Source organism: Symphalangus syndactylus, chromosome 6, assembly GCF_028878055.3.
Source record: "Symphalangus syndactylus isolate Jambi chromosome 6, NHGRI_mSymSyn1-v2.1_pri, whole genome shotgun sequence".
Lineage (NCBI taxonomy): Eukaryota > Metazoa > Chordata > Mammalia > Primates > Hylobatidae > Symphalangus > Symphalangus syndactylus.
The window spans coordinates 148,583,445-148,607,596 of record NC_072428.2 but is presented as its reverse complement, the minus strand read 5'-3'; the positions used below and the strand labels follow the sequence as shown (position 1 = coordinate 148,607,596).

The 24,152-nt window shown below is 52.7% G+C and overlaps 1 protein-coding gene across 3 annotated transcripts in view; it reads left to right on the top strand.

The window, feature by feature from the left end:
- The window catches only part of VIPR2 (vasoactive intestinal peptide receptor 2), a 115,132-nt gene that overhangs the window by 25,262 nt on the left and 65,718 nt on the right, over positions 1-24,152 (top strand). For 2 of the 3 annotated variants that reach the window (XM_055269717.2, XM_055269715.2), the window contains exons 3-4: positions 9,221-9,328; positions 14,604-14,701. In XM_055269717.2, the coding sequence (XP_055125692.1) occupies positions 9,221-9,328; positions 14,604-14,701 (206 nt within the window). Of the gene's footprint in view, positions 1-6,950; positions 7,004-9,220; positions 9,329-14,603; positions 14,702-24,152 lie in introns of those variants that run through there. The other variant, XM_055269716.2, reaches the window with a different exon arrangement.

The window sequence follows — 24,152 nt, the reverse complement described above, 5'->3', positions numbered from 1 at the left end:
AGCAGAGCCCATGCTGGTGACAGCATCCAGGAGCAGCTCTGTGCACCGGCGCCAAGTGACCGTGGGAGCCATGTTGTTCTGGTCACAGCAGATTTTATACAAAGAATCACCACGGTACAAGAAGTGCTATTTTTCTGGTTTCTCTTAAGGTAAGAAAAAAAGTCACTTTCTATAATGAAAGAACTTGGACCTGATCATGCATCTCTGTCTGCGCTGGAAGAGAGGGGCTAGCGGAGCCGGGCTCATGCCTGCCGTTGAATGGCAGCTACGTTTCCATTTCTCTCTTCCTTCCCCTCCATCTCATTCACCATAAACACCCACTGAACCTGGAAGCACTGCACAGGAAGAGGCAGGATCAGGAGGCAGGGGAGGTGGGATGCTGAGCACGCTGTTCTCCCACCTTGGTCTTGCTCATCGGGACCTGTGTTTTAAGCTCGTTCCCTGAGATGGACCAGGCTGACTGCTTTCACATGCAGCTCTTTGAGACACAGAAAATGGTATCCAGCAGCACACTCCATCACAACCAGGCAATCGGAATTCCTCCCGCGGGTCTTTTCCTCATGGCTATCTCCAGGAAGAATCCTGTTACGTTTGGGGCAGAAGCGGTGAGGATTGCAGAGAACTCAGCCACTCAGACATCCGGCTGGGAAGGCATTTAAACACCCACCTTCGGAAGGAGTGGTCACAAGGACTTCAGCAGCCCCCCTGCAGGAAGAGAGAGGCTCATCCTTCAGCCCGTTATTTGCCGTGCAAGGGGAGTATTCGGTGGCTGTGACGCCCCCGGCCTCTCTGAGCTCCCCGTGAGAACCAGCTGGGACTTCCTGCTCTGCCCAGATTCTGGAGGAAGCTTTGTTGTTGTCACTTGAGACATAAGTCAAGCTTTCTTGAATGGAGGATGCGATTGGAAATATTTGCTTCTAAATGTGTCGGAGGCAAGCTGTCATCCGAGCCAATGGCCAGTCTCAGGAGGCTTTGCTTCTCAGCTTTCCTTTTCCCACTCGCTGGTTCTTAGAGCTGTTCCCCAGCCCTGTCTGGATGAAGCAGCTTCAGCCCTCATGCGGCTCCTGCCAGTCCTGCTGACACTTGGTGGTCACTGATGACAGCAGCAGGGTGGCCTCCCATGACTCGGGCCTCCTGGGCCACCTACCCTCAGCTGCCACTCTCTGTGGAGTTGCATGTGGGGTAGGGGCAGGTGACTCTGAAGATGGTAGGAGGGTGTGGGGGAACCATGGGAAGATCTAGGGCACCACCCGCCAGAGCTGCCCATTGTCCAAAGAGAGCATGAGCTGCGTGGCAAGCACGGTGCAGGTGACAACTGGAGTTGCACCTGTCTATGTCCATGACTCAGGTCAGCAGGTGCAGCCCCACCTCCGAGATGATGTCCTGCATTGCCTTTGCATGGTGCGGCACCATGTGTGATGTGCTCACTGTTAACCTGTCTGTTCACAGGCCATACAAAGGGGTTCATCCTCATTCACGCTGGAGGTTTAAAGAGATCCTGGACCCACATACCTACCCGTTGGCTCCATGACCAGTGCTTTTATAATTACAAAATCATGGAGAAATTAAGTCACAGGAAGCCTCGTGTGTGGTATACACTGGTGATAAAGCAAGTCCCATGAGGTCTGAGATGGCAAGTGACCTTCTAGGGAAAGGGCAGTGACCCAGGAGCCCGACTGCTCGGCCGGCTCCCGCACTCCATCCTGTGGCTCAGAGCGTGTTTCCTCCCCTCTGTGAACCTGGTCTCCTCCCCAGCGTGAGGACAGGGGCTCTCGCCTTCTTCAGGGAGTTGCTGGGAGGACAAAAGGGAGTATATGTAAAAGTCATTTCCTAGATAAGGAGGAGCATGTCGTGAGAGCCTCTTGAAATTTAATTGATGTTTATGTAATTGACATTGAAATAATGAGAAAATAAATCCAAATCCAGAGTTCAAGGTAACACCTATAACGTCATCTGTAAGAGCCAGGACTTCCTAGGGAGTCTCTGGAGAGAAGGCAGCGTCTTTGATACGGTAGGACTGCAGGATCCTGTAGGTTCCTTCCCACTCTGTGCGCGCTCCCCTTTGGCTAAAAGGTGTCACATAACTGAGTTACTGCTGTGTTCGTCAGAATTCCACCTGGAGGAATTCCCAGCATACTGATAACCTGTTCTAGCAGCAGCCTTTCCCAAACCCTGTGTATTCCGTTGAAGATGCTGTGAAGCCTCAGAAATGTTGGAAGGCTGCACCATCACAGGGTCCGTTTTTCTGAACCACTTAGTCTGCAATGTCTTTTTCAGGAGACTAAGCTGATTTTCAAGCAAAAAGTTAGGAAGCCACCACTGCCAGTCTACATCGAAAAGTCACTCATTGCCTGGAAGCTTCCAGCACCCTGACCGGCCCCTGTGACTGACCACCGGTCACTGCCCACTCTGCCCACTTGCTTTCCTGAATGCACTGACCATGCAGGCACTGACCATGCTGGTGCCAACCCACTGCAGGGCCCTCTGGAGGGCCCATGTGACTCTGCTCCACCAGCTGTTTGCTTCCCAGGCAGATTTGCTCCTCGTTATGTGTGACTATGGCACAAATCTCCTGAAACTTGGCTTCGAAATTAGTAGTTGGCTCCTCCCAGCGCTCTGAGGTTGGCCCAAAAGGTTCTGCCCACGTCACCCAAGCTGTTCCTTTCCTACATTCAGCAGGTGCCTAAGCCTTGCTTCTCCCTGCAGCCTCTCCGACCAGGCCTCCACCAACTGCTCCGACCCTTCCATGATGATCACCTTCCAGAAGGAAGCAGAGCCGGTCAGTCCGAGTGGTCAGCATAGGTTACGGGGCCACATAGCAGGGTAGGGACAAGACCCCATGTCCAATGGGTGAAGCTGGTGTGCATGGGATGGCAGGAGCTCACAGCAGCCCTGGGAGACCTTGCTGTTTACAAACAAATCGATGCCTCACACCTGCTGCCTGACTACTTAGCTAAACGCAGCCTACGCTGGTATATGAAAGGAAGCACGTGGCCCCAGGAAGCTGACTTGAGTGCTTAGGAAAGACTAGAAGCAACAATGGAATCGGAGGTGAGAAGGGCAGCTAGAGGGCATGGGGCACCTCCTACATTCCCAGCACCCTGACCTTGGAGGTTGCAGGCAGCACGTCAGGGGCATGATCTGAAAAGGCCAAGGGATGACCCAGCCAGCAAGCCTGAGCTCAGGGGCTTTGGTGACGCATTTTAAGCACTAGTGGTGACACACCTTGCTATGTTCTAATTAAGGTGAGATGTCCAAAGCAGACAGATTGCAGTCCTGTTTCAGCCAGGCTTGCCTGCCAAGCCCTGGCCATGACTTTGGGTGAGAGGCTGCTGAGATCAGAGGAGGGTCCTTCTCTACCCCTCTGCCAAGTTTTGAAAGAGGAAGATTGGGGTGATAAGTGAAACAACTTTATCATTTATATTGATTCATGGGTATTTTGGATTATTTATATGGGACATTTTAGCTGAAGAGCAATGACCCAGAGAAGCGGCTCCTCTGAGCTTCTGCCTCAGTGTGCGAGCCAAAGGGTTTCATTGCTCTTTTCTCTCTCTTTTTGCTTCTTGATTTGCGAGACAGGTTTGCTGGGTTTATGTTGCATTTGTCTAACTCTGACCCTAGACAATGCTGTCGAGTAGAATTTCCCATGGTAGTGGAAATGCCAGTATGATGGCTACCAGTCATGTTCCACTGTGGAACATTCAAATGCGGCAGCTGCAACTGAGGAACCAAACCTTTAACTGCATCTCATTTTAATTAGCTTTCATTTAAATGGCCATGTGAGGCTAGTGGTTGCCATATAGAAAGTACAGTTCTAGGGTTTTTTCTCTACTTTTTACCAATTTATACCTCTTAGTTCTTTTATCTGCTGTTTTAGCTGAAACTTATGACACATTGTTGAATAATAATGAATTGCAAGTACCCAACCTGGCTCCTCAGTTGTACAATTCTGTTTAAACATGTCTAATACTTGCTCTTTCTTTCTCTTTCTTCTTCCCTCCCTGCTCCCTCCCTCCCTCCCTTCTTCTTCCTTCCTTTCTCTCTCTCTCTCTCTCTCTCTTTTTCTTTTCTTTCTTTCCTCTTTCTTTGAGACAGGGCCTCACTCAGTCACCCAGACTTGACTCAAGCTCCTGGGCTCTAGTGATCCTCCGGCTTAGCCTCCTGGGTGGCTGGGACTGCAGGTACTTACCAGGGTGCCTGGCTTAATGCTTGCTATTTTTAACAAATATTCTCTGTGATGTTAAGGGAGTCTCATTATTTTACTATTTTATTTAGGGCTTTAAAACAATTAGAAATGGCCACTGAATTTCACCAAGTAACTTTTCAGAGTCTATTGATACATTTTCCACTTTTCAGAGCGACCTTTGATTTTATGATCACCATCTCGAAAGCCTAGCTTGCCACCAGAGCTTAACAAGTCCCATTTCCCTGACTGCATTATCTGAGCACTTTTGTTTGTTTCTCACTACCTCCATCTGCAAATCCTTTGTTTCATGAAACCTCAGCTGCCCACTGCTTTCCAAACAGACAGGCGTCTCCAAGTGGCTGTGCTTCTCTCGGGGATGGCCCTGCCTGCCTCCCCTTCTCCTCCCATGCTGTCCTGTGTCTCGGTGCACACTCCTACAGAAGGACTTGCTGCCTCTCCCAAATTCACTGCCTCTCCCAAAGGGTTCGCTGTGCCGAATTTGAATCACTTACATCCGACACTGAACTGATGGCCTATTCATGCACTATTTTGCTTTGGCCTGCACAATGTTCCTTAAAAATGTAAACATTTAAAAATGGGTATCTTAATATTATGATACACTTTAAATGCTAGTTTTCAACAAAGAGTGCATTTATAAAATTGTAAAAGGCAAATGATACTGCAAGGCTGTATGACGATAATAGTCTCCAGCCCCTCCTCAGCCCCTCCTCATCCCCAGTTCTCAGCCCTATGGCAGCATCTCTTTCATCTCTTCTCTGGTATTTATTTTACTTCTAAACAGCATACTTATGCTCCTGTTTCTTTTCTTTCTTCCTCCCAATTTACATCAGTGTCCATTAGACTCTAACAAGAATAAAGATCTATCTCTCCTGTGCCATTCTCACCACCCAAGTATAATTTATCGTCCCACCAGCCTCCTGATAGACTCACTTCACATTGCTGGTGTACATCATTGCCACACAGTTGAGCCACGTAATATCCAGCATTTCCTTTCTTCCTAACTTTACACTTTTCCTCGTTTTTCTGTTGCTGGGTTTTTCACCTACCTGTCAATAATTAGGCATCAAACCTCAGGCCAGAACACTCTCAAGACACTGCACTCATGAGGTGGTCTCAGGGTTCCATTTTTTCTCCTGTAGCAGGACGAGCCACAGACAAAACCCCTCAGACACCGAGATAGTGAAGGGAGTGGCTTTAATCAGCTGGAAGCATTGGCAGACTAGCGTCTTAAAATCCGAGCTTGTCAGGTGAACAATTTTTGTCCCTTTTAAGGGCTCACAACGCTAAGGGTTTCACATGAAAGTGTCATGATTGATTGAGCAAGCCAGGGGGTATGTGACAGGAGCTGCATGCACCGGTGGTCAGAGTGAAACAGAACAGACCGGGAAGTTTCACAATGTCTTTCTATACAATGTCTGGAATCTATAGATAACATCAGTTGCTAGGTCAGGGGTCGAATTTTAACTACCAGGCTTAGGTCAGGCAGGTCCACGCCCGGTGTCGGGTCTGGTTCCTTGGTTTCGGGTCTGGTTCCTAGGCGCTGGGCTACCTGCCTTTAGTTTCGCTTCTCTTTCCTTTTCTGAGTATAAAACAATCCAAAACAATATGAGAGGGTCTGTCTCTCTTCTCGCACTCCTAGAGCTACTCCCTCTGGATTCCCCCTCCTTGCCCAGTCGGAATCCTTGGGCTGGGGTCTGGCCCCAGGCAGGCATTGTGAGCCGCCTGCTCACACAGTAGGGGTCCTCGGGCGGGGATCTGGCCCCAGGAAGGTTCCATGAGCCTCCTCCTCACAGTTGGGATCCAGTCCCAGGTAGGTCCCGTGAGTCTCCTCCTCACAGTCAGGGTCGGTCCCAAGTAGGTCCCGTGAGTCTCCTCACAGTCAGGGTCGGTCCCAGGTAGGCGCCGTGAGCCTCCTCCTCACAGTCGGGGCTCTCGGCCGGGTCCCGTACCAGGTAGGCGGCGTGAGTTTCCTCCTCACAGTCGGGGCTCTTGGCCGGGTCCGGCCCCAGGTAGGCGCCGTGAGTCTCCTCCTCACAGTCAGGGTTGGTCCCAGGTAGGCGCCGTGAGTTTCCTCCTCACAGTCAGGGTTGGTCCCAGGTAGGCGCCGTGAGTCTCCTCCTCACAGTCAGGGTTGGTCCCAGGTAGGCGGCGTGAGTTTCCTCCTCACAGTCAGGGTTGGTCCCAGGTAGGCGCCGTAAGCCTCCTCCTCATAGTTGGGCTCTTGGCCAGGTCCGGTCCCAGGTAGGCGCCATGGCCCGGCCTCCGGGAGGCTGCAGTCTCAGAGCCCGGGACTCCAGCTGGACGCGGGTCCCTGCAGCGTCCTCCGCCCATGCCGGTGCGGGGGGTACCGATGGCCTGTCTCTCGCCTCTCCCCCTCCTCTGCCTGCCTATTTAACACAGTTGCTTCTGTCTGCAAGGCTGTAGGGACATCTCTTGGTGCTGCCCTTTCAAATTTTTGGCTGTCCTTTCCGTGAGGTTGAGAAGCTGAGGGAGAAACTCCTGTATTCCCGCCTGGCGGCTGTTGCCGGAAGGTTGCAGCCAGTACCACGCGTGCGCCCGGCACTGTGGCAGCGCTTCCGGCTGCACCTTCGGCTGCACTTCCGGCGCTAGCTCAGCCTCGGCGCCCTGACACCCTCGCTTTCTCACATCCTGACACCTTCTAGCTCTGCTCCCTCACGTGCGGTTCAATAAAGGAACAAATGAAGGGAAGACTTTCCCTAGCCATTGAAGGGTTCGGATGATAAGCTCTAGACGTTTAAATCAAATCCTACTGTAATGCAAAGACTGTTTGATGTGGTATGAGTTTAGTATCTCTGTTGAAATTTAAAGCAGCAATTAGTATTATACAGTATATATTGCATTATAATTTATACTATGTATTAGTTATCTTACTATACATTATCTTATTTATTGTTTGTTTATTGAGACAAGGTCTCGCTCTGTCGCCTGGGCTGGAGTGCGGTGCCATGATCTTTACTCACTGCAACCTCAACCTCCCAGGCTCAAGTGATCCTCCCACCTCAGCCTCTTGAGTAGCTGGGACTACAGGCATGCTCTGTTACCTCCAGCGAATTTTTAAATATTTTCTGTAGAGATGGGGTCCCGCTTGTTGCCCACGCTGGTCTTGAAGTCTTGGGCTCAAGGGATCATCCCGCCTCAGCCTGCCAAAGTGTTGAGATTACAAACATGAGTCACCACACCCAGCCCATTATTTTAAAATAACAATATTATGTAATTATTACTTTTTTTTTTGAGACGGAATCTTGCTCTGTCACCCAGGCTGGAGTGCAGTGACACAATCTCGGCACACTGCAACCTCCACCTTCTGGGTTCAAGCAATTCTCCTCCCTCAGCCTCCTGAGTAGCTGGGATTACAGGCGTGTACCACCACACCCAGCTAGTTTTTGTATTTTTAGTAGAGACGGGGTTTCACCATGTTGGCTAGGCTGGTCTCACGCTCCTGACCTTAAATGATCCACCAACCTCTGCCTCCCAAAGCGCTGGGATTACAGGTGTGAGCCACCACACCCACCCTTTACTATTATCAAGGCAGAAATTTGTCATTTTTTGATAAAAAGCTGACCTTTCAAAATAACCAGACACGAAACTGCCAGAGCTTGCTGTTTTGTAGGAGATGGACAGATTTGCTGATCACGTGCAGAGTCTTCACTTGGAGGCCTACACATCTTCACTTTCCTCTCCATCTTGTTCACTCTTGGCTAGGAACCCCATGCTGACACCTCTCCACCACCTTCCCTACACACCAGAGTTAGAGGTGCTTGGTTTATGAACTTAGCACTTAAATAACTCTACTACTTAGACTCTAAGCAGCCTTACAGGGGGGCTCACGCCTGGTGAGCCCGAGGCACATCTGGAGTTTCTAGTGATGCATTTATATTTGATCACTTGTTTTGAACATGTTAAAAGAAAACCAACATTTTCTTTAAATATGTTAACATTAATGTAATATAGATTTATGTACTTATTCAAGTATTGGCATGTAATTTTATTTTATAATAAATATATTTTCACTTTTATTGAAAGTATTTAGAAACTATTTTCATCTGCAAAACTTACTCATGGCCAGCTTTTCACAGACATTTCTGTATTCTTGAAAGTAAAACACTCCTGTGTTCACACCAAAGCTGTGTGTTCTCCATGGATGTATTCCTGCAGTTATTGCACAGGTCTGGGTGGCATGTGCTGAAAGGAAAACTGATGTTTGTTTGTTTGTTAGTTTTTACCGAGGCTAGCACATTGCTTTTCCGATATTGAGGTTTAAGTAAAAGGTAAAATTTTAGAGGTCTCAAATGCAGTATAAATACTATGGACAAGTAGGAAAAACTCCTAGGTTTAAACATGGATTCCATCACTGTTGTGTGATATTGAGAAGTCGTTAAATGATTTGAACCTTACTGCTTTTCATCTAGAAGATAATTAATGCAATATTTTTATATCTTACCTTCACCAGTTGGTTATTAAGGCCAAATAGTAGGTCTAAAAATGTTTAAGCTATGCATTATGCAAATTATTTGATAACTCCATGAAGATAACATAAGATTTTGTTGCTAATAAGGCATCTTGATGGTGAAAAATCAACCAAATATTTTCAAATACTTCTATTTGCAAATCATTGAAGTCAGATTCCACAGAAACACAAGCACACTTTCTCTGGGCGTCTCCCTCCCCGACGGGCCCTTACACTAATACCCAGTGGTGCCCATTTCAGCACACTAGGAAATGCTGATCACAAGAAGTGAGTAATGATTCTCTTAAAATTCAGAAGGTACATGATATACACTGAATTACTCAAATGCTTTCTACCACCATATGGTTATTCCTCCGAAGCTAATTGAGATGAACCCACAAGCTAACTATAGTCTCAATAATTGTGTTGGTGCAATTGTGTTTCACAGGAAAGGAGTTTGCGAGGCAGTTATCACATTAATGGCATTTCTATTTGTGATGCTTCTGTCACCTTGCACCTGCCTCATTCTGCTTCTCTCCTTCCAGCCTGCAGTGGCATCTGGGACAACATCACATGCTGGCGGCCTGCCAATGTGGGAGAGATGGTCACGGTACCCTGCCCAAAAGTCTTCAGCAATTTTTACAGCAAAGCAGGTACTGTCCGTGGGTTGAGTTCCTGAGCTCCTCCAGGGTGTTTGCATCTGAGCATCCATTTTTTCCATCCAAGAAGCAGGAACATCACTTTCCTTCAGGCATCTCTTGCTACCCTGGGGGTCAGGGAACAGCTGTGGCATATTGGGGTAAGTGCCCATCTTAGGGAGCAGAAGGGCATCACCTGCCTTCAGCCAAACCCCAGAGAGCAGGGCTACTGCAGGGAAAGAACCAGGGGAGACAGGAGCCAAATGGGAACAAAAGCATGGGAAACGTGCATGAGAGGGGAGGGGAGGCAAGGGGAGCATAAAGGAGGCTCCCCTCCTCCTGCTGAGTCGGCCTTTGACCTTGGAGACCATGCTCTGGAAGTTTCTGGGAAGTGGGAAGTGTGGCACCCAGAGCCTCCATGCTCAGGGCAGAGGCCCCAGGACGCACCTAGTTTATTGAACCCACTCCCCTGACCTCCCTGCCGCCTCACAGGTTTGATGCTGCCTGGAATTTGCAGTTTCTCTGGGCTTCCAGGCTCCTCCTCTGCACCCAGGGCATGCTCCGTATGCGGTGCTACAAGTATCTCTTGGCTGAATCCTGAGAGAAGGGTTTTGTTTGTTTTTGTGAGTGATTCAGATTTTCATAGTGTGAAGAAATCTATTCAGAAAAATAGAAAACAAAGGAAACATCTGGAAACAGAAAGCATAATACTTTGGAGCACTATGGAGAATTTGCTTTTATCTTGGACAGAGGTTAAAGGGTAAGGACTTTGGGAAGTAATAATGCTGTAGTGTTTTAAAGCAGAGTTTTGGAAGAGAGATTGGGACAGAGGAGAAGGAGATTCTGAAAGGAAGATTTTGACTTTCTCACCCCAAGTTGCCAGCAGAGCAGCCTGAACGTGGGGACCATGCTTGCGTTAGCATCATTGCCCACCCCTGAGTTAGAATCTAAGTCACTTTAGAGAACCTGAACTTTAAGAACTGTTCCCTCCAATCAGTAGCATTTCTGCTGAGCAGCTTGGGCTACGTCCATTCTCCTGGAGATCTGGAGGAAACTGGCATGGACTCTGGCTTTTCCTAGTCGATGGCATGGTTCTGAGGCTTCCAGAAAGCACCCAGCAGCCTGGTAGTTTGCACATTAGCAAACACCAGAATCCAGTCCAGCCTCTGCCAGACAGAAGCCATCTGGGCACCAGGCGCTCAGGTCAGTGAGGCTCTGGCCCTGCCTGGAGCCTGTGAGAATGGAAACTCCCAGTCGGCTTTGGGTTAAATACTTATTCCACCTTTTTCCCAAGCAGGGAGCATGACACCACCTTGCTATTGTGAGGAAACCTGTGGTGTTTCCCCAAGTCTGGGTACTTGAGTAGTCGCAGCTAGATGATCTGAAATGCAGGGAAAATATGCTTCTACTTTTTCAACTGATCACAAAAACGTGAGCTATGCGAGGACATGCACGAACTGTGGACAGATGGTCCCCATGGAATGTCCGCATAGAATTCATCTTTGGGGCATTAAATGGGCATCCTTTGCAAATACTTAGAGAGATGTGGATGGGACTGGGGGCCAAGCAGGGCTGGGGTGAAGCCACCTGGCATCGTACCACAGGGGCTGAGGCTTCAGTGACTAAATTCAGCAGGATAACTGGAGAGTGTCGGAATGAAATGAAAGTCAGGCTTGCATCTGCGTGGTGCTCTGTGGTCTACAGAACACTCTACACATGTGATGGCTGCTCCTCCCATGACCTGTAAGGAAAGCTGGGTCATAGAACACACGTGGAATCATTTCTGCCTGCAAACCGAGGTGTTCCAGAAATAAGTCACCATTCTAATGAAACGTTGTTTTCTCTTTTGATTTCTCATCCTTCCAGCAGGTGGGAGGTTTGGGGGCTGTCTGTCCTATGCTAGGCAGGTGGCCTCTGGGCATCATCACATGTGCCCGGCTCATCATCACAGTGACCAGCACACTGGCGCCCTGCGTCTCTGTGCCAGGCGGGACCTTGGGCCCTGTCCAGAAGCAGCAGGCAGCTCCTTCCCCAGGTCCTAACCCTGCCCTGCAGCAGTAGGACCCGGGATGCAAGTCCTCTCCCCACCCGGGCTGGACTTCACTGCTGCTGCTTGGGGAAAGCTGTGAGGATTAGGTGCTTCAGATATTTCCTGCCCCCATCCCTTCCAGGAAGCAATGAGCCAACTGTCTGCATAGAGGAGAACAAAGGAAGCAGGGAGCCGGGGTGAGAGGCACGAGGACTCATCACCAGGAGGACAGCCTTCTGTGAGCAGCTGCTGTTCATGCCCCATGCTCAGGGCCCAGGAGGCAGCTCCGACAGCTGTGTGCTGACCTTTCTCCCTTGACTTGCTTTCTGTGTTTCCAGTTGCTCCTGGTGCCCACCTGCCAATTCTGCATGGCACTGTTGTAGCCAGACCCAGGGCAGCAGCTCAGCCACCCATCCAGCACAGGTGTAGGGCCAGGTGTGGTTCTGAGCCTTTAAAGGGGCATCAGCACATCCCCCAGTGGAGGATGATGTAGGCTCGTGGGGCTTGGAATAGTCGCTGAGAAGCACTGAAGCCCTAAGGGAGGCCTTCAAGTATTTGTCATCCTGCAAGTGAGCATGCCCCTGCCCCCCACAACCTTTCTTTCCATCTCCCTGGCCTCTCTGCACCTGGGTGGCCTCTGACTGCACCTCCTTGGCCTCTCTGCCCCTCCCTGGCCTCTGTCTGCACCTCCCTGGCCTCTCTCAGCACCTCCCTGGCCTCTGTGTGCCTCCCCGGCCTCTGTCTGCACCTCCCCGGCCTCTCTGCCCCTCCCTGGCCTCTCTCTGCACCTCCCCGGCCTCTCTCTGCCCCCGGATGGCCTCTGTCTACAACTCCCTGGCCTCTCTGCACCTCTCTGGCCTCTCTCTGTACCTCCCTGATCTCTCTCTCTACCTCCCTGGCCTCTCTGCCCCTCCCTGGCCTCCCTCTGCACCTCCCTGGCCTCTCTGTACCTCCCCTGCCTCTCTGTACCTCCCTGATCTCTCTGCAGGTTGCCACCTCAGTCATGTCCTGTCCTTCCACATCTGCCCCATGTGTCTCAGGAGTGAGAAGTCAGAAAGGATAAAGAACCTGTGAGGGAATCTGCACTTCATAGAATGACTTACTGACTTAGTTTTTGGAGTTTTATTTCAGCATCTTCTTTGGATTGGTAAACACTGATCTCCTGTAGGAAAGAAAAAAGGGTGCACCTCGCAGATGATGAGTGACAGGCTCAGCTCCCACTCAGGTCCTGGCTTCCAGGCTCAGGATAGGGGCCTGCAGGTGAGAGCCGGGCTGTCAGGTGTGGTGCTTGGCCCATCGCTCACCAGTGTGACTTTGGACAAGTGACACAACTTCCCTGATCAGCCTTGGCTGTCTCATCTCTGAGATTAATTGAAGAGCCGCCTCCTGTTGTGTCAGGATTAACTGGGTTGATGCAAACACAGAGCCCGGTGTTCCTGAGGGCTCAGTGAGTCGTAGCGGCTACTACCACATGACTAGTATTATTATAATAACTATTATGAGTGGTGAGCACATCATTTATCTTTGTGGACCTGTCTCCTTGTCTGCACAATGGGGCCGTGGGACCAGGTCTCTAGGAGTCTTGCCTGCTTTAGGGCTCTGTTTTGCCTCTACCGTGTATGGGGTCTCTGCAGCTAAGATGCCCCTAGACCCCACTGGGGCTCCCTGTGTAAAGTGTGGGCCTTGTAGTCAGAGCCCCTGATTAGTGATGGTGTCGGGGCGCCAGTGGGCAGGGCCAGCCCTGTGGCCTTGCTGAGACAAGTCTCCCACCCCACTCCCCGCCTAGTAGAGCCAGAGCCTGGCCCGGCCCTCTCTCTGCCTCTCATCACTGCAGGACAAGAATCACGCACGCACCCCACTCAGAAACTACTGAGTCTTCAAAGCCTTGTTTTCCCCTTCTGTAAAATGGGAACAGCAGTGCCCACCAAGTCTGTCTTGCAGGGTTGTCTTGAAATTAAAAAGTCATGAGAGTGAAAATATTTGCTAAATCCAAAGCCCCAGACCCTTCCAGTCACCCAGGCAGGGAGACAGAGGCCCTGCTCTGGCCACACCAGGCGCAGGAGTGCATGGAGGGGTCCAGCCTCCTGGGCTCTGCTGTGGGGGTGATCCTGACACCATGTAGCCATGCTCGGGGCAAGGCTGGCACGGCGTTCAGTGCCTGGTTGTATTCTTACGGCTCAGACACCTTCGAGAGCTTTATCACTTACTGTTCTGTGTGGCCATCTGCTAAGGACACACACAAATACAAGGAACATTGAATTTCTGAGCTTACATATGATTTTAGTTCCTTAGGAGCAAAAGATGAGATTCTAAGGGAACAACTGCCTTGGTTTCCTACAAGTGAACTGTAATTCCGCCATCCTTTCTTCCAACACCAGTGGCCAAATGGAGCCTGCCCTACTGGGTCATGGTTGGTGGTGAGGGCCTGGCCGGGAGGAGGGAGGGTGCTGTCAGGAACTGGGGCAGGCTGGGCACCCGCTCACTGTCAGTGGTGAGGGCCTGGCCAGAAGGAGGGAGGGTGCTGTTGGGAGGAGGCAGGGTGCTGTCAGGAACTGGGGCAGGCTGGGCACCCGCTCACTGTCAGTGGTGAGGGCCCGGCCAGAAGGAGGGAGGGTGCTGTTGGGAGGAGGCAGGGTGCTGTCAGGAACTGGGGCAGGCTGGGCACCCGCTCACTGTCAGTGGTGAGGGCCTGGCCAGAAGGAGGGAGGGTGCTGTTGGGAGGAGGCAGGGTGCTGTCAGGAACTGGGGCAGGCTGGGCACCCGCTCACTGTCAGTGGTGAGGGCCTGGCCAGAAGGAGGGAGGGTGCTGTTGGGAGCAGGCAGGGTACCTGGTCACCATCGGTGGTGAGGGTCTGGCCAGGAGGAAGGAGGGTGCTGTCAGGAACTGGGGAAGGCTGGGCACCCGGCTCCAGGATGGCCAGGGCTTGGCTGTAAATATCACTTATGGTGGCAGAACCTAAGAGTCTGATAAGAATTTTCATTCTGCCCCAAAAGAACTACACTTACAGTCACGGTAATTATGACTTATGACAGTGCGTTCACTCACATCTCAGGCCCCACCGGCCCTGAGAGGTGACCTGCTGGCCAGGCCACGTGGACTAGGAGGCCAAGGAAGGTTTTATGAGTAGCAGCCCTGTCTCCTAGCTGACCCCTGGGTGTGGGAAGCATTTTAAGAGAGCACGGGCTCAGCACGGACTAAGGTCCCTTCTAAGGCCAGTTTTCATGGACTTGCAGATAAAATATCTGAATTTCACTTTCCAGGAAACATAAGCAAAAACTGTACAAGTGACGGATGGTCAGAGACGTTCCCAGATTTCGTCGATGCCTGTGGCTACAGCGACCCGGAGGACGAGAGCAAGGTAGGCTCCTGCGTGGTGCTGCGGTGGTGAGGTTCCACTTCCTAACACTGCACCAGCAGCCCCTCCTGCCCTGCAAGAATTATAAGATTTTTCCCGTAAATAATCCTCTGAGTACCAACGCTACTTCCCGCTTTCCAAGTTAAGTGAAGTTCGTGTTTCCGTTCTGCTGCCGGCACTTGGGATTGTTTGATTGTTCCATCATTTTGCAGGCAGGGAAAGGCCGGTTTTCTTGACCTGCTGTATGAGTGTCTGGGAGATAGTGAGGAGAACCTGAGAGTGGGCCTGCCTGCCCGAAAGTTACTTTTCAGATGGGTCCTGGAGAGCACGCCCTTTCCGCATTTGGATTTCTTGTCCCATTTAAGATTTTGTCACATTCTGGGGCATTGAGAAGTCAGTGTCATGGTTTCCTGAGCCCTGAGCCTGCAGCAGGAGATGTGACCACAATTAGGGTGTCTTTTCAAGCTAAGAGACCCAGCTTGTCCTCCGCCAAGAGGTGTCTGGGAGCAAGGGTCCCAGGATGAGTCGGGGATCCCCCCATCCGGGCTGCACAAACTTGCTGCAGTGATCTGGAGCTCTCAGGTGTTATGTCCACTGTGAACCCTTCTGCAGGGTTGTGATCTTTCAGTAATGAGGATGTTTCTCCCGAGTGTGGGATGTGTGTCCTTAAGCTCTGCTCCGGTCCATCCGTGCAAACTTCCCCAGCTCTGCCTCAGGCAGCTGCTCCTCCCAAGCTGCTCTGCGCAACGTCCTCCTGTGGTTTATCACCAGACAGACCTCCGTCCTTCCCCGCAGCCCTGGCAGCACCGTGTGGGTGGTGGGCGCCGTACCAACTCGCAGCCAGAGGTGTGTGCAGAGCGTGCTCCCTGCACGGGGCGAGGTAGGGGGCAGGGGATGCATTGGAGGCTGCTCTAAGGAGCCCCAGGAAGTATGGTGCTCCCCACATGCAAATGTTCTCCTACAAGCCCACAGAATTCCGGGGCGAAACCATCAGCTCATAGGCCGATCGCCTCCTGCCCTGACCCTGCTCTGCCTGCCCCTCCTGGAGGTGTGGCCAGCTTGTGGGCCGATCACCTCCTGCCCTGACCCTCTTCTGCCTGCCCCTCCCGGAGGTGTGGCTTCTGCCCTCTGGGCCCCCAGAGGATGGTGGCAATGCTGCCTGGCTGCCTCTTGGGAGAATGAGCCCAACTTTCTCACAGAGGCTTTCTTTGCTCACTTCTTTAAGATTCACAACTCTAAGCCAGTTCTTTCTCCGTCAGATTATTAAACCCCAGGAAAGGAAGTATCTTATATGGTAACCAATATCCCAACAATTGGAAGATAAAACTCCTGACCCATGGTTTATGGGTCATTTTCACACTGCTGATAAAGACATATCTGAGACTGGGTAATTTATAAGAAACAGAGCTTTGATGGACTCACAGTTCGTGTGGCTGAGGAGGCCTCACAATCATGGCAGAAGGTGAAAGGCACGTCTTACATGGCAGCAGGCGAAAGAGAGAATCAGAGCCAAGTGAAAATGGAGACCCCTTATCGAACCATCAGATCCCGTGAGACCCATTCACTACCACGAGAACAGTCGGGGGAACCGCCTGTATGATTCAATTACCTCCCACAACACGTCGGAATTATGGGAGCTACAATTCAAGATGAGATTTGGGCGGGGACACGGGAAAACCATATTACATGGCCAGTGGATAAGGTGGTGGTGGCTGACGTTGGCAGGTGTTACTGTGAGCCCACTGTCATTGCGTTCAGTGGATAAGGTGGTGCTGGCTGACGTTGGCAGGTGTTACTGTGAGCCCACTGTCATTGCGTTCAGTGGATAAGGTGGTGGTGGCTGACGTTGGCAGGTGTTACTGTGAGCCCACTGCCATTGTGTTCAGTGGATAAGGTGGTGGTGGCTGACGTTGGCAGGTGTTACTGTGAGCCCACTGTCATTGTGTTCAGTGGATAAGGTGGTGCTGGCTGGCATTGGCGGGTGTTACTGTGAGCCCACTGTCATTGTGTTCAGTGGATAAGGTGGTGCTGGCTGGCATTGGCGGGTGTTACTGTGAGCCCACTGCCATTGTGTTCAGTGGATAAGGTGGTGGTGGCTGACGTTGGCAGGTGTTACTGTGAGCCCACTGCCATTGTGTTCAGTGGATAAGGTGGTGCTGGCTGACGTTGGCAGGTGTTACTGTGAGCCCACTGCCATTGTGTTCAGTGGATAAGGTGGTGGTGGCTGACGTTGGCAGGTGTTACTGTGAGCCCACTGTCATTGTGTTCAGTGGATAAGGTGGTGCTGGCTGGCATTGGCGGGTGTTACTGTGAGCCCACTGCCATTGTGTTCAGTGGATAAGGTGGTGGTGGCTGACGTTGGCAGGTGTTACTGTGAGCCCACTGCCATTGTGTTCAGTGGATAAGGTGGTGCTGGCTGACGTTGGCAGGTGTTACTGTGAGCCCACTGTCATTGCGTTCAGTGGATAAGGTGGTGCTGGCTGGCATTGGCGGGTGTTACTGTGAGCCCACTGCCATTGTGTTACTGTAGTTAGGCTTGAAAACAACTCACTGCATGGTTGGAGAAGCTGAGGCTTAGAGGAGTGGTGAGGTGTGCTCCCCACTGGTGAGCAGCCACAGCCAGGCCCCGGTCTGTCTGCTTCCCATGCAGTCTGCTTGTTGCCATCTGGTCAGGACAGCTCCTGGCCCCGCCGCCCTCCCTGAGTGGGTTGAAGGCATCTGCAGGAGCTGCCCAGCTGGGGACCGCATTGACCTGTGGGCCTGTCTAAGATGCACTGTTCTCCATGGTGTCCAGTGGAGTTGAGAGAAGACTGAGTTGAGTGTTGGGGGCCCTGCTCCGGCACGCGTGGCTGAGCCGCATGTGAGCCCTTGAGGAAGGTCCTCAGGGAGGGTCCTGGGGTGCATGGCTACACTCAGCTCAGCCAGGGATGGGGGAACATTGCGGCCTCTGTCATCACACACCGTGGCTGACAGCTGGCTCTGGTGTGTGAAATCACAGCAGTGACAATACCATCTGCCCCAGGCTTCCATAGGAAAGGGAGTGGCCAGGGGTCTGTGGGGCTTCTATGGCCTGGGGGTGATTTCAAGGTCCAGGTGGGATTCCCAGTGTGTTGGAGGCACCACCTCTGAGTCTTCATCTTCGTCTGCACCTGGCCGGCAGCTGTGCCTGGGAGACATTAGGACAGAGGTGCTGGTGAAAAGCAGAGACCAAGACCCCCAGCAGCATCACCCAGAGCCCCGTATGTGCAGGCTCCTTCCTTCATTCTCTCCTTCCTTTATTCACTCCATGAATAAGCCTTCCCTGGGAACCTCTGTTCTGAGCCCGAGCCTGGGTTATAAAGAGTGACGTGGATCTGGGAGGCAGTGACAGCCACCGCCTGCTGTGGCAATGGCAGCCCACAGTCATGCCCAAGCTCCTTAGCTCCTGCCACCTCCTGGGCACACCCTGCGAGGCATCCCAGGGACACGTGGCAAGCTCTTCTGGGTCCATTGGTCCTTCATCAAGGCCCATAACTAAACCCTGCCTGCATGAGCATAGTTGCTCTGTAATCACCTGATGCTTTGCTGTTTAGTCTGAAGAACTATTTTTCTTCTTAATTAAACATTTCAGAGATTCTGCAAATATTATAAGTGCATATTCACTGCTAAGGGATTAGAAAGTCAAAATATTTTAAAGTGAGAATGCAAGGAAAAGGATGGCACAAAACCAAAATGAATAATTTTTCTTCCTGTTGCAGTTTCTGCTCATTGAATACTTTGAATACTTGGTTGGTTTAGGGACTCGTTTCCAAGATGAAGCGACGGCACATAGCACAGGCAGTTCTGGAGGCTGCAAGCGCCAGAACAGGCCCCAGGCAGCCACGGGTGGACATGCACGGCCCTGGGCCGGCTCTGCCTGCTGGCGAGCACGGGGCTGCCTGGGAGCTGAACTGAACAGAGTTTCTCCTGCCCGGAGCTCATGCTTCGTCCCATCAGGCCCACTTGCTTCCCACATTCACGTTTTTAGTTGTGTTTCCTGCTTGCACAGGGCCAAAGTCTGCCCTGGGTGTTGTGTGTGCAATCATTATTGTTTATTGTTCTCAAAATTAATTAAATTTGAGAAAAAAATTAGCCTCCACAGAAGCCACAGACTTGGCTACATGTGTGAGGGACTCAGCAGAGATGTGGGTGTGGGAGCCCCTGGGAGGAGAAGGGCCCTGGGGACCAGAGGGCTCTAGGGCAGCCCTGGGCGCTGCTGAGCAGCTGCATCTCATCCGGACCCGGAGCCCGAGGGGCCGTACGGGCCATGGCCGTGGTCTGGGCCTTTATTTGGGGTCTCACCTGCTGCAGTCAGATCCTGAGGCAGATACGGCAGCCAGGGATCCGTCTCCCTATCCAAGGACTTCCCATCTGTGTCCTTCTCCTGCCAAGACCAACTTTCAGGTCTGGGGGAGTCTTAGGTCTTCACTGAGTAAAGGGTTTCATCCACAGTGTATCAAGGAGCAACAGCCCCAGCCCTTGCCCTCCACAGCTGCTCCTCTCCGCTTGCCCACCCGCACTTCGCTGTAAGCCACAGTTCTCGAGCAACACCACCAGCAGACTGAGGGCTCGGGATCACCAAGCGTGGGAGGCTCCCCGAGCCATGTGCTGGGGCCCAACCGCCCGGCCCTGCCCTGCCCTTCCCTTCATCCCATCACAACCCTTCTGTGCTGATAGCTGGGGGCCGGGGTTCCCACTGCGTGGAAAACAGAATGGCTCAGGCAGAGGATGGGAGCAGCAGCGGCCGGGCGTGTGAGGCTGGGGATTCCACTCTCCCCAGCAGGGCTCAGGTTTCCAAGAGGCCACGCAGGAGCTCCTGGGACTCATCGTGGTGCGGGCTCTGGCCCAGTGGGTCTGTGTGGGGGCTGAGACCCTGCCTTTCCAGCGTGTTCCCAGCTGGTGCCAGTCGGAGTCAGAGCCTGGAATCCTTACGCGAGAGGCCAGAAGCCTTGGCCTCAGCAGTCCAGGCCTGAGAATCCGCCCAGCTGTCACTCAGCGATGGCTGAGTAACTTTGCACAAAGCCCTGTGCCTGCCCTGTCCCACTCCTGGGATCAGACCCAGAAATCTCGGTCTGTGCATCCCAACTGGCTACAATTGCTGCTCAGCTTCTGAAAGGTGCCTCTTCAAGCCTGTTTCTTGAAACAAGACACTGAAAAGCACTTTGTGTCAAAAGCCCAAAGGGAGTGGGAATTCTCCTTGGTGATTTGGATTTCATCTCGGGCACCGATGAAAGAGCACGGAGTGGGGGCCTCCCTCCTTGAGTCAGGGTCAGGCAGGGGCAACGCAGTCAAATCTCTAAGACCCTGGGCACTCACAGGCCCTGCCATTGCTTCTGTGGTGGAGGCGGCCGGGGCGGAGCGCGGCATTCCCGGGAATGGCCCCAGCAGCACGCCGTGGTGGGCACGCAAGGTGGCCGGCTCCCGTAAGGCTTCTGTGTTACATACTTGTTAACTCCGTTCTTACATAAAAAGCACATCTGCTAAATTTAGCCAAGAGAACTGTTTGGCATTTCGGCCTTCCCATGCTTCAAGTGCACACATTTCTTCCGTGTTACGCCACATCCCTAAAAATAAGCCTCTGCCTCCCTCCAGCACTCAAGCCACCACGGTGACTCGTTCCCCCTGATGGCAGACTTCACTCCCCAGGGCTCCCATCCCTGGTGACAAAGATCACAGCAGCTGGCACCGCGGATGCCTTTGTGGGAGGTACCATCTGATCATCCCGCCAACCCTCCTGCAACCCTGCAAGGACACACCAGCCTCCCAGGGTGCCAGGAGGAGCCTGGCAGAGACCCCCAGAGCAGCCTGCCCCAAATCACTTCTGGGAGCAGCAGCGTTTCAGAAGGAAGCCTCCCCTCATGGTCTTCAGGCCCAGCAGGTGCCAAGCTCGGTGCCAGCCACAAGGGCATTGGCTAATCGAGTGATGGGAACAGGGACAGCTAGGCGGCCATGGGCAGGGTGGGCTCGGCCATGGACACAGTATTGCGGAAGCATCCAGAGGTGGGTCGGGACGAAAGCTGGGCCTGTGGCTCCTGCAGGGGCCACGAGACTAACCTCAAGCAGGGGCGGAAATCCAGCCACAGGCAGAAATCATTCAGCAGTCACCTGGCACAACCAGACAGGATTACGAGCACTTTTCTGCTGTTTAGTTTTAACCTGTGCATGTGATGCTTAATACTTTCCAAATAAATGGATGAGTCTTTTCAGGGCCAAAGGAGATACGGGACCAGGGAAGGAGGTTAAGAAGGAAATGCATGGATACGCTGGTACCCAGGGACAGCGATTGTGTCTCCAAGTTCTTTAGGTTCTAAAGGAATCCACTAGGGAAGATTCTCCTAATGGGAGGGAGATGAAGGCGAAGGAATTAGAGGTCCACATGATCAGGAAGGTGGAAGGACGGAGGAGCACACCGGGATGATGTGCAGCGCAGGACAGGGGACCTGTAGGAAACACAGCAGTGCGCCAGGCGCTTCTGGGCATGGAGCTGGCCGATGCCGGAGGAGGGGAGGTACGTGCCTGGCACAGAATGGACCATCCAAGGTAGCAGGGTCTGCACACCAGGCTCTGCATGAAGGAGTGTGTGGCCCCAGACAGGGGTTGAAACTCTCCCAGCCTCGATGGATAGGAGGTCTGTCTTTGGGCTTGGGCAGCCTTGGGTGGGACCCCCGGCATTGTGCTCTGGGGAAGGGTCCAGCTTCCCTGCTGCTGCCCTTAAGGGGAGGTCTGTATGTGGGCAGCAGATGTTCAGCTTGGGCACCAGGCAGCTGGCTCTTGGGCCCCACAGGTGGATGGGGCGGGGGCGCTGGTTCCAAGAAGGTGTGCGCCCTGCAGCTTGTTGCCAGGAGCCCCCGGGGACTCTCCGGATCGTGCACCACACACCACACTGGCCCCTCCAGGACACACAGCACATGCTCCAGGACTCAGCACTTATGGTCCTAAGAAACAACTGAATTGAAGAAAGTGTGGAAACACAAAATTCAGGGTACTAGGGAGGTCTGTTAAAGACTTTAAAAAAAAAAAAGAAGGAAGAGTTTTGAAGGGATTCACCTACTGCCTGTCAGGTCAGCACCACCTGTCAGGTCGGTGTGATTTGGAACCCGGATAGGAGCAGGGACTTGTGGAGACCACCATGGACGGGATAGCGGCTGAGGGGGCAGAACAGCAGGGCCTTGAGTCTGGGGCTCCCAGTAACCCTCCTGTTCTCCCTCTTAATAGTCCTTTTGCTCTATTTTCCGCTTTTTCAAAAATAAGAATATATTGGTTTTATATTTACAAAAATCAAATTTTAAGTACTAAAAAGAACACTTAAATTTATACGAGCTTTGCCTTTGAACCCCAGACTTTGCCAGTACAAAGAGGAAACTCAGTTGTCACATTCTGTCTGCCGTTATCTTTCTTAGAAGCTGTTTTGAAGTTAGTTGCAAGGACAGGGCCAGGTTCGCCGGCTGTGAGCCCCGTCACCGACTGTGAGCCCCGTCACCGGCTGTGAGCGTTTGCCTGGCCCTCACACTGGGTGTGTGCAGCGCACAGTCACTTGAGGGTGGGTGGCACACACGCCTTTCCACCCCTTAAATGTTAGGAATCCCCTAAAAGCAGGGCTGTTCTCTTAAATCTCTTCAGGAGTGTCATCAAATTTGGGAAATGTCCCATTTTCACTACTGCTGTCGTCTGATTTGCTGTCTCAGCTCCGATTTCATAGACTCCAGGCCAGGATAGCGTGTGCTGTGTGTGGTTGTGGTGGCTCCCCGGCGTTAATCTGGAACTCTCCCCAGCCCCTCTCCATCTTTGTGGCCGTGATGCCCTCAGAGACCTCAGCCCTCTCATCTCACGAAGTGGCTTTGCTGGGGTCTGTCTGATGTCTCCTTGGGGCTAGGTTCAGGAGATCTGCCAGGCACATGTTTTAAAGCAAAGTACAAATATTTGCCAGCAAAGCAAAGGCCCCCACTTCCTAGGTCAGTTGCATTTTTTAATCCTAAACTCTATGCATGAACTAGGTCTCAATGGGATAAAAAGCTCCAAATGTCTCTGACTGTTTCTGTACTTCAGAAATGTCATGTTTGGATTTTAAAAGAAAAGAAGTTCTCCCTCTAACTTGGACACACCACAAAGGAAACACGTGGCTTAAAATAAGGTGTGTGGCATGGCATGGAGTCGCACTGATTACGGGCTGTCTGCCTCACAGCCGTGTATATGCAGGATCTTCCTCTTTAAAACGTCACCACCAGAGCCAGATGCCACCCTGCAAAGAAGCTGCGCAATCACACTGCAGTTATCACCGCAGGCTCACTTGGGGTAACAGCAGTGCACACTCTTCTCTGGGAAACCAGCCCTTATTCAGAGGAGGAACAGGAGGCCACCCAAGGATATGTCTGCTGCTCCCCCAGGGAGAGTGGTGCCTGTGCACGTGGCCACGGCCTGGGCCTCCCAGCAGCTCTGGCTCCTGAGTGCCAGCCCTGGCTGAGGGGTCAGGGGCTCCAAGGGTTCCTGAGGGCTGAGCTTAGCTAGTGGCTGATGTCAGAAGCAGCCATGGGCTCAACTTTCCGTGGGCCTTGGGCACTGTCTGGCCTGTGTCTAAATGATGTCCCCATTCCTCAGACAGCAAGATTTAAGGGGCAAGTTTCCACGTGCTCATTAGAGACCCCATGGCCTCTTCCTCTGCTGAGTCTGGAAGTGAAGCCACAGGTTTCACGTCCCAGATGGCAGAGGCGAGGCCCTGGCTCCCCTGGGGATGGAGCAGAGGGGAGGAGCCTGCCCTGCGGAGAATGAGACCAGGGTTGCAGTGAGAGACCATCCCCTCCTCCGCATCTCTCCTCTTGGGGCCTCTTAAATGATTTGGAAATCATTCCCCTAAAAATTGAGCCTTTCCTTGAGAGGTCAAGGCAGACTTTCCCATCACAGATGTGAGCCATTCCCCATCCTACCCTTCAGCTTCCTGCTCCCTTTCCATCACCCAGACATGACCACCAGCCCTGAAAGAGGGAGTCACGAGGGGTGCCCGTCAGCACCGGGCACGGGGTGGCTGCTGTCCAGGAGACTCAGGGACGCTGCGGGGCCTCCCATGTCCGGACCCAGGGACGCTGCGGGGCCTCCCGTGTCCGGACCCAGGGACGCTGCGGGGCCTCCCGTGTCCGGACCCAGGGACGCTGCGGGGCCTCCCGTGTCCGGACCCAGGGACGCTGCGGGGCCTCCCGTGTCCGGACCCAGGGACGCTGCGGGGCCTCCCGTGTCCGGACCCAGGGACGCTGCGGGGCCTCCCGTGTCCGGACCCAGGGACGCTGCGGGGCCTCCCGTGTCCGGACCCAGGGACGCTGCGGGGCCTCCCGTGTCCGGACCCAGGGACGCTGCGGGGCCTCCCGTGTCCGGACCCAGGGACACTGTGGGCACCTGCTTGTTGCGGGTGGAACACCTCCTCGTTCCCATCTCGCATCCTGAGCCC